At 39.6% G+C, this 16,633-nt stretch overlaps 1 protein-coding gene across 1 annotated transcript; it reads right to left on the bottom strand.

The window, feature by feature from the left end:
- Positions 1-276: 276 nt before the first annotated feature.
- On the bottom strand, positions 277-13,253 carry LOC141436816 (5-hydroxytryptamine receptor). The gene is made up of 4 exons (XM_074099883.1): positions 13,105-13,253; positions 3,550-3,683; positions 2,152-2,261; positions 277-1,512 (listed from the first exon to the last, which is right to left on the bottom strand). The coding sequence occupies exons 1-4, from the start codon at positions 13,154-13,156 to the stop codon at positions 591-593; spliced, it is 1,218 nt and encodes a 405-aa protein (XP_073955984.1). The 5' UTR covers positions 13,157-13,253; the 3' UTR covers positions 277-590.
- Positions 13,254-16,633: the final 3,380 nt, after the last annotated feature.

Here is a 16,633-nt window from a genome sequence, read left to right as displayed (position 1 = left end):
CGCTAGTCTTTGAAGCATCGACGCAGAATTTTGAACTCGTTTGCTCTAATACCGAAGCTAATTTCACGTGAATTTTGTTCCCAATTTCAATTCGATCAAGCCAGTAATTGTTGCAAACTGGCGTATTGACGGCGTACTAACTTTTGTATACGAACTCTCCGCGCCAAACTTTTAATGTAAAAATCATTACCCTCCTTAAAGTTCCCTGCAGTCGGTACAAGTTTAACGGCTTTGAAAATCAAGCTTTGTGGAACATGTGGAAATTAAACTCGTCGCTCCGATATAATTTAATATATTTATTTGGTAATGTCACTTGAAACAACTGAGGAGCGAGCGGCGGCCTTGCCCTGGACTCTCGAGCAACACCGTCGCAGCTTACATATAGACTATGATAACGCGTTAAAAAAACAATATATTATTCAACATCCTCTATCATATGTATGTAGTATATTTACAAACTTCTATACTTATTTACACTAATTAATAACGTTTAATATATTTGAAATATCGTACACGTAGGAGAATATTATAGTCCATTGGCTAACAGCCGTCTCGGCTTAGTTATATACAATGTAGTAGGGGCATTTTCGTTAGAATTTTTTATTCCGTCCACGCCGGTGAGTGCCAAAGAGGATCCGGGCAAAAGCCTGGCGGAAGTCTGGGCTGAAGATCGTGTAGATGACCGGATTGAGGGTAGAGTTGAAGTATCCGAGCCACAGGAAGAAACTAGCCAAGTAATCACTGATCACACACGATGAGCAGATAGGCATCACCAACGCCATGATGAAGAACGGTAGCCAACAGAAAACGAATGCTCCCGTTATAATCGCAAGCGTCTTTGCTGCTTTCCTCTCCCTCTTCGCTTCGAGAGACTCCTTCTTTTCCCTGTGTGTGGGAGCGGGAACGATAGCCCGCTCCGCTTTCGACCCATTAGTGACGGTCGAGGAAGACTTTTCTGGGGAAACAGAAGGCGCCTTTTCGTTGATTGTGAAGGCGGTGGTACGCGGTTCTTCATCTAACGTATCTACTGTGGAAGTACTTTGACCCTCAGTGAGAAGAAGTGAGGCGGCGAGGGTTTCCGCTCGCGTACGTTGATTGCACTTCTTCAGATTGAGAAACCGTTTTTTAACAAACCGCCTGTCTCTTGCTGATTGGACAGTTCTACCCGAAGGTGTGGTTGTACCGTCAGCTGATGTTGGACGAGGGGGTGGGGGTTCTCTCCTCCTCCTGATCCGTCTTCTGGCTGTTTGGAAGATCTTCCAGTACAGGATTAGGATAACAGCCAGTGGAACGTAGAACGTGGAGCAGGTGGCGAAGATCTGGTACGCAAGGTCTTGGCTGACGAGGCACTTCTGTTGTTGGGTGATGCGGGCGAGGTAGTCAGGGTCCTTCCAGCCCAGCTGCGGGGCGAGCGACACCACTAGCGCGGCTGCCCACACCAACACGATCATTGTGAAGATGCGCTTCTCGTTACGAATGTGGATATAGTCCACATCCGTGACGGCCCAGTACCTGGAAAAGAAATACCAATCAAGTTAAAAATTTACGAATATTCTATTTTATGATATCTATGAGTTCTTCAGTTTTGGGGACTCCAATGGGTTTATTTAAAATTACTAAGTATGTGTTTTCTAGAGATTGGAATAAATAAATAAATAAATATCATAGGACCCTTGACACCAATTAACCTAGTCCCAAACTAAGCAAAGCTTGTACTATGGATACTATAATACTATGGAATCGATTGCAATTTTAGCTTTTGATAGATTGGAAAAAGGGGTTTTAATGGAAGCAGTAAAAAATCCTACGTTAGTAAAATGACGACGTGAAGAATCAAAGATGAGCGGGAGATCAATTCGCGGGATATCTGATGGAATGGCCCAAGAATTGGCAGATCTCATCAGTCCATACTTGAGACTATACAATGGTTGCCCAGCTGTGGTGATGGCTACGCGGTAAAGAATGGAAGCTAAGCTGAGCACGTTGCTCTGGGCCGATGATCTAATCTAAGCTAACCGGATTATCAGAAAGAGCACGATACAATGCGAAGTTGCGATGTTGCTTGATATGAAGACGACCACATGAAGAGTGAATACGGTTCATGCTTCCGTACCTGATGTTAAAGAAAACTTGAAATAATGCAAAGATTACCTGTCTGTGGCGATGGCGACGAGGTGAAGAATGGAAGCTGAGCTGCAAAGTACGTCGCTGGACGTCCACATGTCGCACAGCTCCGGACCGAGGATCCAGCCTTGGCTGACCTGATCACCAAACGGAACGAGTTAAGACACTGAAAAATTTCTAGAAAAGTTTCTTCTTGTTTATTGTGATAATTATTATTTTTTGTGTAGGAACTGAATGTAGCGTTTTAATAAACACTATATACAGACAGTGCCGGATATATATTTTTATGAGTATAGGCCTCTTTATTTCCGCAGCCCCATGTGCCCCATCCTCTGAAATCGAGTGAGCGTCCTCTGAAATCTGACGTCCATAGGACGCTGCCTTAGATCGCGGATTATACGGCCTATTGATAAATCCAGGACTGTTTGTTTAATTATATCCGAAAACGGTCTGATCAAATGAAATGAGGGCTATCGCATATGAATTCGCCACTAGAGGCGCTAGTGTAGCGTGAGGTCTCCGAAATGTCAAATCTCATAGTTTTTTGGGTGAGCTACGCGGGTTTATTTATAATTAGAATAATTTTGTGAGTATTTTGCAATATCTGAAATTAATTATGGCAAATATGCGTTCCGGGGCAATGAATGTCTGTGTTCTGAGGCAGTTTTGTCTTTCGGAAACCTTTGTCCTCCCTTTTTTCCGAACAAAACGGGGACTATGCAACACTGTGGCATGCTCGATATTTTTATGGTACGGTTTTGAGGTGTATTAAATATGATTTTAATCTAAACTTTGTTTTTCACGCCCGTAATAAACAGACTTTGAAAGCCATACTTAAAAACCTCACGCAACAGTGTGCCATTTAGTGAGACAGCAAACGATAGCCCTCATTACATATTTATACGTCCAAGATTTGTTACTGCTAAAAAGCTATAATTCCAAAAAGCCGTGGTAGCCTAAGATTACGTTTCCACCAGAGATGTGCGAGGTTGCGTTGCGAGAAATGAGTTTGTCATAAACCGTTAGAAACACTTTATTTACCTATCCTCGCTTCACTGAGCCGTTTCCACTACTTTCCACTAGGATAGGTGAAAGAAGCGTTTCTATTGGTTCCTGGAAAACACGTTTCTAGCAACACATCCTCGGCCATCTCTGGTGGAAACGCAACCTTATGGTGTGACATATAGCCTCTCAAGTAAAGGATCATGGTGTCGGAGCTCACACCTCTTAGTTGTCGAAGTTTAAGTGCGATTACATAAGCTTTAGGGATAAGAAATCAGCAAAAAAAGGATGCGCGGTTGTGGAGCTTAAAATTTCTATTTATTACCTTGGCAGCAAGTAGAGCGATGAATGCTTAAGGTTAAGGTTCATAACCGCTCAACCATTCCTACTGTTAGCTGTATAATTATGTAAAGATTCGCTCACCTCATAAACAGCACCTAAAGGCATGACCAGACACGCGACCATGAGGTCCGCGACGGCGAGCGATGCGACCAAATAGTTGGCCACGTTCTGGAGGTTTCGCTCGATTATTATTGCAGCAATCACGAACACGTTACCTGCAGACAAAGAATACATATATTTATTCAAACAACATAACATAACAAGCCTTTATCTGCAGCTTCGATCATGTAAAACAACACCCGTACCCATCCATCTAAATTTAGCGATTGATTTACGGGTTTTATCTCGGTCCCATGGAAATATCGGGAAAAAATAACCTCAATGTTATTCCCAATGTCCGACTATTTATAAATCTTTCAGCAAATACACGCACGCACATACAAACATTCGCATTTATGACATGAGTACTTAGTAGGATTTTCTTACGAGCTTTTGGCAGTTGAATTGAGATTCTATGGTTGCACCAAGTTCTTACAACTAATCCTAACAATTTCATTGTGGTCTTCACTGTAAATGTCATATTTTATTTAAGAAACCATCATTTATTAAATAGAAAATTTACAATGTTATATTATACACATTACCTAATAAACTAAAGATAAATCCTGACTAAAAACTACTCACTTCACTTAATAATTTATACCGGGTGTGGCCTGTAATATGAGCAAATAATTAAAACATAGATCATACTCCTCAAACTGAACAACATTAGTTCAGCTACTTTTAAAAATAATTGTTTTTTTAATTTTTATTACACTTTTCCAAGTCGTCGCTCCATCTTGTTGGAGGCCTACCGACAGCTCGTCTCCCGGTCCGCGGACGCCATTCGAGAACCTTCTGGCCCCATCGGCCATCCGTCCTGCGGGATGCGGGATCGCGGTGGATGCGGAAAGCACAAGACCGGTCTGAGTGGAGAGCCTTGGGGGAGGCCTATGTCCAGCAGTGGACGTCTTTCGGCTGACATGATGATGATGATGATTACACTTTTAAGTTTATTCGAAAAAGCAATTGTAAGCGCGGACCAAACCGCGCGATCTCGCCAACTATTGGATAAACCAGATAAGGTTTTTAATGGTGGCTCAAAAATGTAAAAGTATGTAAACATCGAATATAATATTATATAAAAAAATATGAAAGACCTACATAATTACACGCACCTCTATATCTTTTCTCGGCAATTCTTCGTTATTTGTTGTTATTTTCAACTGTTCTCATTACATCGAGGGTGAATGTTAGCATCGTTATTTTTTATAAGGGCTTAAGCCTGATTTATGTGTGGCCAGTAAGCATAAATATTTTTCAAGAAGGGCCCATAAGCACTGCCACGAAACAAGCACCTATCACATACTTTTACGTCCCTCGTAAAAAATATGCTGAGACCAATTCAACGACGCACACAGTTGCTGTATAAAATTTATAAAGAAGAGTTTTGTATTATTAAAACCGCTCTTTTGCTTACTTGTTTTAAGGCTGGGTAGCTTCGACAAACATAGGTATTTCCGAATATTAAAATTTTGAACTGGAATGTAGTTTCTGATTTTATAAATTAAAATTAAAACATTTTTTATCTGGCTAATGATTACAAATACTTATAAACCCGTTGGATAATATGCCCCAGGGTTTCTCAAACTTATGGTTCCACGTACCCCTGTTAAAGTTTCTAGATGACAGCGAACCCCCTACCTCCCCCCCTCCGAACTGGAGTTGGAGGAACTAAGGTTTCTTTTATTTCAATCATAATCATTATTATAATATATATTTATATTATATTTAGAAGCCGAGCTTAACTAAAAGACGAGCATGAATGGGAACGTTGGGAGAGGAAGGCCTAGACGAACGTACCACGATCAAATCGGGGACGTTCTGAAGAAAGGTCGGGTCAGGAGTAGTCTAAACTGACGTGCATGCATGAAAAGATTGATGAATGTAGAGGAAGCGAGAGTTGTATGCCAGAATCGTAGCAAGTGGAAGGATGTAGTCTCTGCCTACCCCGTTGGGAAAGAGGCGTGATTTTATGTATGTATGTATGTATATTTAGAAGCCTATAGAGGTGTCCAACTGCTGGGCAAAGGCCTCCCTCCATGTCCTCCACTCGACCCGGTCTTGGGCGATCTCTGACCAGCTGCGAAGAAAGGCATTCAGATCACCCCGATCATAGTATAGGTATAGGTATTATTTATTTCAATAAAAGGTATGAAACATCTTGCCACTCTTGCAGCCACCATTACGTAAACCTTGTCGCGAACGCCCTACCGCCGAGGAGTGAGGAGGAGTGGGAGGCCTGCCAGTGCTTCGTTTCTTGGTCACCATTCGAGGATTGTTCTCCCCCATCGGTTATCTGTTCTTCGAGCGATGTGGCCCGCCCGTTGCCTCTTCAATTTGCATACATTATTGCAGTAACTGTACACATCGGGATAAAATTTGTTACTACTACGAAACCTGACTCCTACTTGAAAAAGTTTAAGCAATATTACGCCTAAGAAATGTGGTACTCATACCGGGTGTGGTCCTGTACTCGTAATACGAGCAAATAATTAAAACATATTTAGTACTCGTCAATATGAACAACATTAGTTCAGCGACTTAAAAATAATGGAGTCATTATTTTTCCTTTTTTCATACAAATTAAATACAATCAATGTACGCCATCCAAAAACCCAATTGACTCGCCTGTCACGCCACAAACATCAAGCATTTTGCTTTACATTGCTTCTTCGAATTAACTTTGCAGCACTTGCACTGTTGTGTTTCGGCGTGGAGAGTAAGACAGCCAGTGAAATTACTGGCACTTGAGGTATCCCATCTTAGGCCTCTAGGTTGGCAACGCATCTGCAATACCCCTGGTGTTGCAGATGTTTATGGGCGGTGGTGATCTCTTACCATCAGGAGACCAACTTGCTCGTTTGCCATCCAGTCGAATAAATAAATAAATAAAAGAAACTTTAAAGTGTAATAAAAATAAAAAATAAAATATTTTTAAAAGTTGCAGAACTAATGTTGTTCAGTTTGACATCTACGATCTATGTTTTAATTATTTGCTCGTATTACAGGCCACACCCGGTATATTACCTACAGACATGCGTTATAATTTAGAGGCAGCCTCAGGGATCAAGGTAATCTGAATTATTTGTTTTGCCATATTGCTGTTTTAGTATTTACAGTTCTTGTTTATCCACACGTTTTTCCTGATAGAATATAAGACAGAGGTAAATAAATATAGAAGGCAATATATTTAACAAAAAAGTTGGTGTAGTTATGTAGATTATTGTACGTGTATCTATGTGATATGAAGTAGGGATATGTAGGTGGGAGGTCTATGTACGAGTACAGCTATGGTGTGTGGTATCTCTCCATCATATCCAATTTTACTGTTTATTATTCGCTAGTTGTTGCCCGAAAATCCGATTTCAAAAATTCTGTTTATCGCAATCCTTCGGCAACTATGTTTAAGAGCGTTCATACCCACTGAGCTGGCAACGTTGCATTTTTGTTAGTTTTTCTCGATTATTCCATAAAAATTTAATGAAAATTAAAAATGTGGTCTGATAGAACTGTTCTTAATATATAAGTTAATGTGTCTACTGCAATAATTATTCGTGATAGACTTTTTTATTCTGTAAAAACCGTTAATAAACGTTTGTTCGTTTTTAAAGAATATCAAAGTCTATCACGAATAATTATTAAAGTAGACACATTAACTTATGAATTAAGAACAATTCTATCTGACTACATTTTTAATTTTCATTAAATTTTTATAGAATAATCGAGAAAAACTAACAAAAATGCAACGTTGCCAGCTCAGCAGGTATAAATGTCGGCGGCCGATCGTAAAATCCGCCAGATCACGAAATTCCTAGGCATATCGTGAAACGCCGCCATTTCATGATATGCCTAAACGTTGGCCAGGCATATCACGATGTGCCTGAGAAATAATACGGCAGATCGATTAGAGCAACGCATTCGTCGATATTCCTAGCTCTATACCGGGCACATCGTAAAATAGTTTCTTTTTTGGCCACTGGTGGCGCTGCGTATGCAATGGCGGCCGTGACCAGCTGACCGGTCGTGTTTGATTAGCGCGTGAAAAATGTCGGCGTCGCAACAAAATGATCCTTAAACCGAAACCAGTGATTGAATTCAAAATAGAAGTGCAAAAGAAGCTTTTGAACATCAGCTCCGTTCTTTTTATGTGAATCAAACGGATTCTGTGCACAATATGAAAAAACCATGGACGTCTGCCCGTATTTTAGAGGTTAGTATTTTGTTGATAAATAAAGTATTCACTAGTTGTTATTTATTTATATAGAAAAATTTAGGTACGACGAGCGAAGCGAGGAGTGATTAGTATTAATTGTGATCACGACGCACGAGCCGAGCGAGCGAAGCGAGCGTGCCGTGGCAGCGGCCGGCGAAGTGCCAGAACCGATATGGCAGCGTTTCATGATATGCCTAGGAATTTCATGATCTGCCTAAACTGGCCAAATCATGAAATGGCGGCGCTTCATGATATGCCTAGGAATTTCATGATCTGCCTAAACGTCACAAGGCAAATCGCTAAACGGTGAGTTTTGAACGATATGGCGGATGTCCCTTAGCCAATTCATGAAATGGCGGCATTTCACGATATGCCTAGGAATTTCGTGATCTGGCGGATTTTACGATCGGCCGCCGACATAAATACTCTTATTAACAACAAAGAACATCCGGCAACCCATTTCTATAATTTTATCCTACTAAATATTGATGTGAAATAGTTTGTGAAGATGTTTGGATGTTTGGAGGTTTGTTACTCAATCACGCAATAACGGCTGAAACGATTTAGATGAAATTCGATATACAGATAGTTTGAGTCTCGGGGAAGGACATAGGATAGTTTTTATCCCGGAAAATGGGATATTTCCCGCGGGATAGCGATAAACGAATTCTACGCGGACGGGGTCGCGGGCAACAGCTAGTTTATAAATATATATGTAAATAAAGTCCATGACTCATGACACTTTATTAAATTTGAAGTTGCCGCTATTTTTGCAGTGCTAACTTGACAGATGATTCTGAGAGTGATCTGTGGTCGAGACGGAGAGAAAGGTTAGGTGGTTGTCCAAGATTGTGCGCACATAAATAGTATGTTATTATTATAGTAAATAAATGAAGATAGTGTGAAATAATAGCTTTAAATGTTGTTTCTCTTTTCAGGTAAGGTTTCTAAGTTAGTTTTGTAAGCTATAATATAAAATGTAAAAAGTTCTGTTTTTAATAAAATGTTCCTCTCTTTTCAGAGCAACACATTTTGGTTTTTATTGAAATATTCAAACTCACCGCATAATATTTGTGAGAACATATTATATATAAATAAACGTAATCCAGAAATCCTAACATAAAAACAAACGCGAATCGCAACTTCTGTTTTTGATATTCATAAAGTGTCAAAGCTTATGTTGGTCGTTTGACATATTAGCCGGAATCAAGTGCTATCGCGCTAGAGTTCCACCGTAGAGCGCCCGAGCAACTTGACCTAGTCTAGCCTAGAGAGCCTAGAGCGGCTGGAGCGTACAATTTATGGTAGCAAATGGATAGGATATTGAGAGCCCGAGCCTTTGACGTATGTGGTGAAGACTGTACTACTGTTTCTGAATGGGCTAAATTTGCACATCTAGATTTATAGGTCCTGACTCCATTAAACGTTTCAGACGAGTGTTCAGACGCTTTAAATTATGGTAAAGGTAGAGACAGATCTCCATTATTTTACTAAAAGTCTTTTGTTGAGTTTTCATCCATCCCAGCCTATAATACGTCGCACTGCTGGGCACCGGCCTCCTCTCAGTATAAGAGGTCTCGGGCCGTAGTTCCCACGCGGGCCCATTGCGGATTGGGAACTTCACACACACCATTGAATTGCTTCGCTGGTTTGTGCAGGTTTCCGCAAGTTTTCCTTCACCGTAAAGCTCGTGGTAAATTTCAAATGCAATTTCGCACATGAATTTTGAAAAACTCAGATGTGCGAGCCGGGGTTTGAACCCACGATCTTCTGCTTGAGAGGCCATAGGTCAAACCACTAAGCAACCACGGTTACAGAAATAATCCACGATTAGTGTTATTTACACTTTTATTTTGATTCACATTGTTATCAATTCAAACTATTTCAAACTAGATTGTTTAATTGAAATCTCTTCATAGAATTACATTTTGCTATCAAATAATATCGCAGCTGTTTATTAAATTTACCTTTCACATACATTTTAACTGAATTTACCTTGAATTTAACTGTTAACATTAAATTTATCAAAACAATGTCAATTATCGCATCTGTAATGGTTTGTCCTATTGTGTCTTGAATTATAATAAAAAATAAACCTATTGTAAAGCTCCTGAAGTCAACAAAGAAGCAACATAAAAAATACATGAAGTGAAGGAAAAAGCTTGTAAAAACGCACTAAATTATTTGCATGTTTTGTTGCTTCCCCACAGCTCCGAATATTGCTGTGCTGCGTGCCAGCGTTGAGTGTCGAGCATCATTCAACTAGTGTTGTCGATCCATAGTCGAATATCGATTATCACTTGATATTATTACCCACTGAAAAACAGCGTTGCGGCTTGCCGTAACACTATGCTGAGTGGGGCCCACTTTATACTATTCGATGTTTTCTTTTTATTCTTTCCCTCCACTAATATATTTTATATGTATTACAATGCATCCGTAATTAAACTTATGTTACCTTTGTCCATGGCCGGCGTTATTGCATTACTTCAGATGACCAGCTCTTGGTTTGCCCCCCCCTCTCATATATAAAATAAAAAAAATATTTAATTGTAGCTAGATCCGCGGCTAAGAATTCCGCGTGGTCGAAGCACTTCAAAGACTCAGCTTCGGAGCCGACGAATGACTTCGTGCCTTTTGCGGTCGAAACGGCTCCTTGGGGCGCTGAGGCCAAATCTTTGGTGTGGGTGCTGAACCGCAGGCTGGTTCAGCAGGTAGCGCTGGTCATTTAGCGGGGAAACGCTGCTGGAGTTATGGGCACATTTGAGCCGGGTACGACGTGGAACGGTAGTTTTTAGTTTGTAGCTTAGGTGCTTAGGTTTTAGTGTAGGTTATTATAGATAGGTTTAAGTTGTTTTTTAATTTAATTTAATTTTATTGTGTTTTGTTTTATTTTTCTGTAAGCAAGTTTGCAATGAATGATAGTTTTTGTTTTTGCCTTTTATGCTAACATTGTAAAATAGTTTAATAATTATGATTTATTAATTTATCAGTAATAATATGACAGTGGCTTCTTGGCATTCTATCCGTACATCAGTATCGATTCTATATTTTTATCGATAGTGTGCCGCGTTGTATCTAAATGAAAACTATCGATCTATCCATGGTGTCGTAACACTAGTGTTGAGCATCATCCAACCGACCAAACTATCTGTGTAAGTGGGCGCAAATAGAGAAGTGACTATGACGACGTATCGATCTTGTTCAAGTTGGGCGAGGTAACTAGTTGCGAACTCCCTGCTAAAGTCCGCTCGCTCAGGAACAAACTCAGTGACTTAATTAGATCTCGAGAGCTGAATGGGGGTTTAATTGTATTTAAAATGGAAGGAGCCATCTTGATGACAGTTTTAATCGTATCAAAATGACTGCTTCGTGTATACAGGGTTAATACGGATAATTTTGTGATGAACAAGAGGGATACGGTTTCCTGATATTGCTGAAATCAGCGCTGCGGCTTGCCGTGGCATGCTGAGTATGTTTGAGTAAAGCAAAAAGTTGCTTTCAGCACTACAATGTTTCTGTTCTTGTTTTTCTTTTTACTCAAACTTATTATGTAAAGTTGTTCTATTATTTTTGTTAGTATTTTTCTTGCTGTACCGAATTTTTGCGAATAAATTATTCTGTCTAATAAGTATATAAAATTCTCGTGTCACAGTGTTTGTGACCAAAATCTTCCGAAACTGCTCGACCGATTTTTATGTTTTTTTTGTTTATATTAGTGTGGCGACACCCTTGTCAGCATTTTCTAGTTAACCACGCGGGCTCGGAGCGGAGCAAAAGGCAGTCTGTTTCTACGCCTCTCATCGCTCGGTCGTGCGCCTAATAACACCTCACGACCCCGCCTGGTTAGCCTTGGACTTTGTGTAAATTGTTATTTCAAGTGTACAGTTTACATTAAACTTAGTTAACTACTCCAGTGCATTTATTGACAGTCTCCCGTAAATTCGCACCCTTGGTTAAGCTCCCTTAAGGAGTAGTTACATTAGGAAGGTCTGAGAATAGGACGCGGAGTCGCGGGAAACAGCTAGTTATTCTTATATATACAATATACCTATATATTTTCTAACATTCCCTGCCATGGGGTCCGACGGTGGCCCAGAATTTCTGTTAGAATCAGCCACAAATATTGTCAAATTGTATAACTCCGCGACCGCTGGGATTGCCGGCAGCCCCTATTTTTATTTATTTTTGTGTTCACGACACCATGCACGAAAAAATTTGGGCAACAATAGGGACCATGAAGAAGCCATGATTCTGAAACATATGTTTAGTGTTGGGTAGGAGAATGTTGAGCTCGTTTTGGTAAGTAAGTAAAAACAAATGTGGATCTTTTAAAAGAGTTCAATGGACACATAAAATAGAGTTCATTTTACTATCATACACGTAGGTACATACCATTATTTTTCTTCTAATAAATAAAAATAGCTTATGGCTCTCCATTTATACAATCCAGTTAGATTTGTACACGTGTACCGTAGTTGTAGTAGTTAGTTGATGGAGTGCAGAGAAAGAACGATGTTTTAATGTTGCTTTATTCACGTTTAAGATATACAGTAAGTAAGTTAGTTCTCCTTTCGATGTTTATCGTATGACTATGTTAAGCACTCTCATTATTATAATAAAAACAAGTATTTATAAAAGGTTTATTGCTCGGCCGTATGTAGGTCGCAGCGTCAACAGAAAAATGTACAGTGGTGAGACTGTACACCATTACTAGAGGTCTGCCGTACCATACACCATATGCTATTCCAAAGATGAAGCAAAACCATTAAAACCTTTAATACTTTCCTATCTGCAAGAAACCGCGAGCCCATCGTTCTTGACATTTACTACAGACCGGCACCGTAGCGGACCAAACCAAAAGCCCACATGTTACGTACCTTTTTTGGCCTCAAGCCAAACATGGTCCGCGAGTGCCAACATACATAACAATTTGATTAGAAATAAAATCAGTGGACTGCAAAATGATGTTTAGTTGGCTGACTGTGCAATGTGAATAGACAAGATTTTATGTTGTTTGTTTCATTTAGTCAATGTAACCTAGATGCTTTTTTGTTGATAAGGTCAGACACGGAAAAAATACATTGTTAGTTTGCGACAGAAAGTTTGTGTTTGCGTTGCGAGAGAGAGAGAGAGAGAGAGCATCACAACACAACACGACATGACGGGATGACCGTATAAGTAACAAATTTGGAGATGAAATAAAAAAATAAAAAAGGCTCAAATTAACGAATCATGACGGACTCGTTAAAAAAAATAGAATGTCTAGTGGTGTGTGAGTGCGATTAACGATTACCGTAACAATAATGTGGATGACTCACCGACAATAGTAGCTAGGATGATGATAGCCAGCACCACCGAGGTGACAGCCATGAGGACGAGCGACGTGACGTCATTGCTGGTGCTGTTGGTGCCGTTGACGGTGCCGTTGCAGCCCCACGCCACCGTGTCCGCCCACGAACAGTTGCCGTCGAACCATTCCGTGGTTGGGTACGTGGCGTCATCTGTAAAAAGCCTTATTTTTAATCCCTGATGCAAACACAGGGGTGTTATAAGTTTGACCGTTATGTGTGTCTGTGTGTCTATCTGTAGCACCGTAGCTCTTAAAGAGGTGAACCAATTTGAATGAGGTTTTTTTTAATTTGAAAGCAGGTTTTCTAGCGATGGTTCTTAGGTATGTTTTTTCAAAATCGGTTTAGACGTTTTTGAGATATTGAACTTTGAAGTGACGATGTTGGGGGTTTTCCAACTTATTCTTAGTTAGGTTATTTAATACGCTAATAAGGGATTTTTTGGGATCATTGTGTTGGGGTTTTTCAGTCACACCGTCAAGTTTTATGCAAACGCGATACGCACGCGAGTTGTATGGCTGTTCTATGGAAAGATAACCTAACCAACATAAAGTTGGAAAACTCCCGACTTTATCACTTCAAAGTTCAATATCTCAAAAACGGCTGAACCGATTTTGATGAAACATGTCTATGAACCATCGCTAGAAAACCTGATGTCAAATAAAAAATCGCAAAAAATCGGTCCACCCGTTTAAGAGCTACGGTGCTACAGACAGAGAAACAGATACACATAGCGGTTAAACTTATAACACCCCTCTTTTAGCATCGGGGGTTAAGAAACGCGCTGCCGACTTGCATTACTAAAACGGAGGTGTGTAAAGGCTCTTAGCTTCCTATGTATGTATGTCTATGTTACAGTCTGAACCTAATTTATACCTTCGAAACTTGGCACATCTATCAAGGACCGATGACAATGCTACGCGATGATTTGATGATGGAGCCGCAAGCAAGCATTGCAACTCCAAGTCAGAACAATGTTACCTAGTCGTGTTTGGGCTTACTAGAATCGTCTTACGGTGTATTTTGACCAATAATAGTATTCAGGGCCTGATCACTTCATCCCAAAGCACGCATACTGCAAAGGATTTTGAAATATTTATTGCAATTTTATAAAATACAAAAAAAACGACCACCAAAATAAGACCCCGATTTTAATGCGAAATAAGATAAATATGATAAAAGTCCGCGTAAAAGATGAAGCGAAGTGTTTTGCTGTAATGACCGTAACATTAATAACATAATCACTCCTCACGCCTAGTTACTCTGGTTGTATAGAATAATTTCATGTTATCCTTGTTATTCGTGTACTTCGATTAATCGAAGCACTAATATGACCGATTAGAAAGAAAGAAAGAAAGGTTTATTTTGGCTCCATAAGTACCACCTAAAACTAAGACTAGAACTAGCACTAAAACTATGTTACTTGGTGATACGGCTGGATACCAAAAAAGGGTCTCCACTCAGAATGTGTTGCCGCACATTATGTGCAGTAACGCTAGTTTTCTGTGGAGCCCAAACGTTAAATAAACATGTATGCTAGCCAGTTCCTTTGCCCCAGTCGGAGAAAAAAAAAACCATAGACAAGGGAGAAGTGACGTGGCTCAGAGTAAAAGATAATAATACAAATACTGCTGTCGTGGCAATAAATAATTTTTAAACATTTTCTTTTGCGATGCGATGCCTCCGACAAAAGGAACTGGCTGGCAAAGATTATAATTTACACTATTTACATATTGATCAACACGGACCAGTACCAACCATATCAATTACAAACAGACAAATTGAAGAAATGAAAGTGAATAAGTGTAGCTATGCTAAATATAAAACTACTCATAAAAACCAGACCACAAATGAGTGGCGGCATGAAACTTTGTATTACAGCTTTAAGTACGAACAGCTATTAAAACGAAGCAATATTAGCTCTCTTTAAAATTCCTCCACCTCTAACATCTAACATCTAATTTCCCGACGGAGTCTACTGTACTTAATGGAAAGAAAGTGCAAACGCCTCAGCAAACAACTGCAAAGTATTATCCAATAAATAATGTTACGAACGAAGGTTCCCGTAACAATTTCTATTAGGTTCACTGACAGGCAGTTAGAGCAAAAGCGAAGAGTTTAATACAAAGTACACAGGAATACTATCTTCGTTTTTAGGATTCCGTTGTGATATCCTCCACGACGTGGCCGTCGACGGTGAACCCTTCCACTAACTTGATAACTTTGCGCTAAATGTGCGGTCACAAGGAGCACAAAACAGCTGTCCCGAAGAGTTATAGTATCTATACGTGTATACAGGTTTTGATTTAGCTTTTTGTAACACCCGCTTAGCAAGAGCTCGATTGTGATCTAGTAGGCTAATGTGAGTTTAAGATGACGGCGTTCGTTGGCCGAAGTAGGATTTCTTAACTTCCACACACAATGGTGTAAATATTTAGCACAGATGATTTTTCTTTGAGATGCCGTCCTTCGCCTCAAGAGGGCAGAATTGCCCCATATGTTGCCATTTAATTTCAAACTATCATAATCATCTACCTCTTCCAAGACCTACTCTAAATCTTTTACAGTGCAATCTACAAGTTTGTGGAATCGGTTACCGGCCTCCATTAGGCAATCTCGCACCGTAGGAACGTATAGGCAGGGTTTGAAGAAAATGTGGCCCACACCTTCTCCATGTGTTAAAACATTCATTAGTATTATTTTTATTTTTTGCTTATTGTATTGTTATGTATTATTCATATTTTGTTTGCATATGCATAATATTTGTATACATATAGTAGTGTATTTTTATGTTAGGATTCTTTTATAGATTTGTGTATTATATTATTTCAAGCATTGTATTATAGCTTCCACTATCTATTTTAATTTTTAAACTCACTTTTTGTCTGTCCCTGACGGAATGCTCCTCTCATCCACTCAAAGGTTGACTGGTATAGATCCCTTAAAGGGATAAGTTCACCTTTGTACATATATATCTCATTGTTTGTCAATTGTGTTTGTTTACTTATTTTGTACAATAAAGAGTTTACATACATACCTACATACATCATTGTCATCAGTGACGTTTATGTTAGGAGTCAGAGGCTGTATTGTCTAAGGCGCGGGCATCCGTAATCGCATTCTCCGTCTCTTTTTACTTTAGTCCTATACCGTGTGTTAGAAAGAACTGATTAAAACGATTGTGATTCCTGGTACGATAGACAATAAGGCTTTAGATTATACTACTGAGGTAAAAGGTGAAGCCAAGGATCATAAAGTATTCTGCAATTTCTTGTTACTGACTTGTGATCTCAGAGATTCCTAAGGGAATCTAGTTTGTCTCATCTCGCGAATAAACCTTAATCCGAGACTCTGTAACTAGAACTGGGTGTTAATTTAAGTTATGTCCACTGCGCGAAGTTGGGTCTACTGGGAGTAACTTAGGACGATTTGTATGAATTTGCAAGTAATAGTTCCTACTACAGGTAAATCCTACTAATCTTACCCTTGAAATGTCGAC

Source organism: Choristoneura fumiferana, chromosome 17 (genome assembly GCF_025370935.1).
Source record: "Choristoneura fumiferana chromosome 17, NRCan_CFum_1, whole genome shotgun sequence".
In the NCBI taxonomy this organism is placed as follows: Eukaryota; Metazoa; Arthropoda; class Insecta; order Lepidoptera; family Tortricidae; genus Choristoneura; species Choristoneura fumiferana.
Note: the sequence above shows the minus strand (reverse complement) of the source record. Positions and strands in the feature narration are given on the sequence as shown.

What these genes read in the sequence shown, in the direction of transcription:
- LOC141436816 (XM_074099883.1), bottom strand. Translation starts at nt 13,156, where the DNA reads ATGGCTGTCACCTCGGTGGTGCTGGCTATCATCATCCTAGCTACTATT. An exon ending in CATCCTAGCTACTATTGTCG is followed by an intron (nt 3,684 to 13,104) that starts GTGAGTCATCCA and finishes CTTTGTCTGCAG; the next exon opens with GTAACGTGTTCGTGATTGCT. An exon ending in CTTTAGGTGCTGTTTATGAG is followed by an intron (nt 2,262 to 3,549) that starts GTGAGCGAATCT and finishes TTTGGTGATCAG; the next exon opens with GTCAGCCAAGGCTGGATCCT.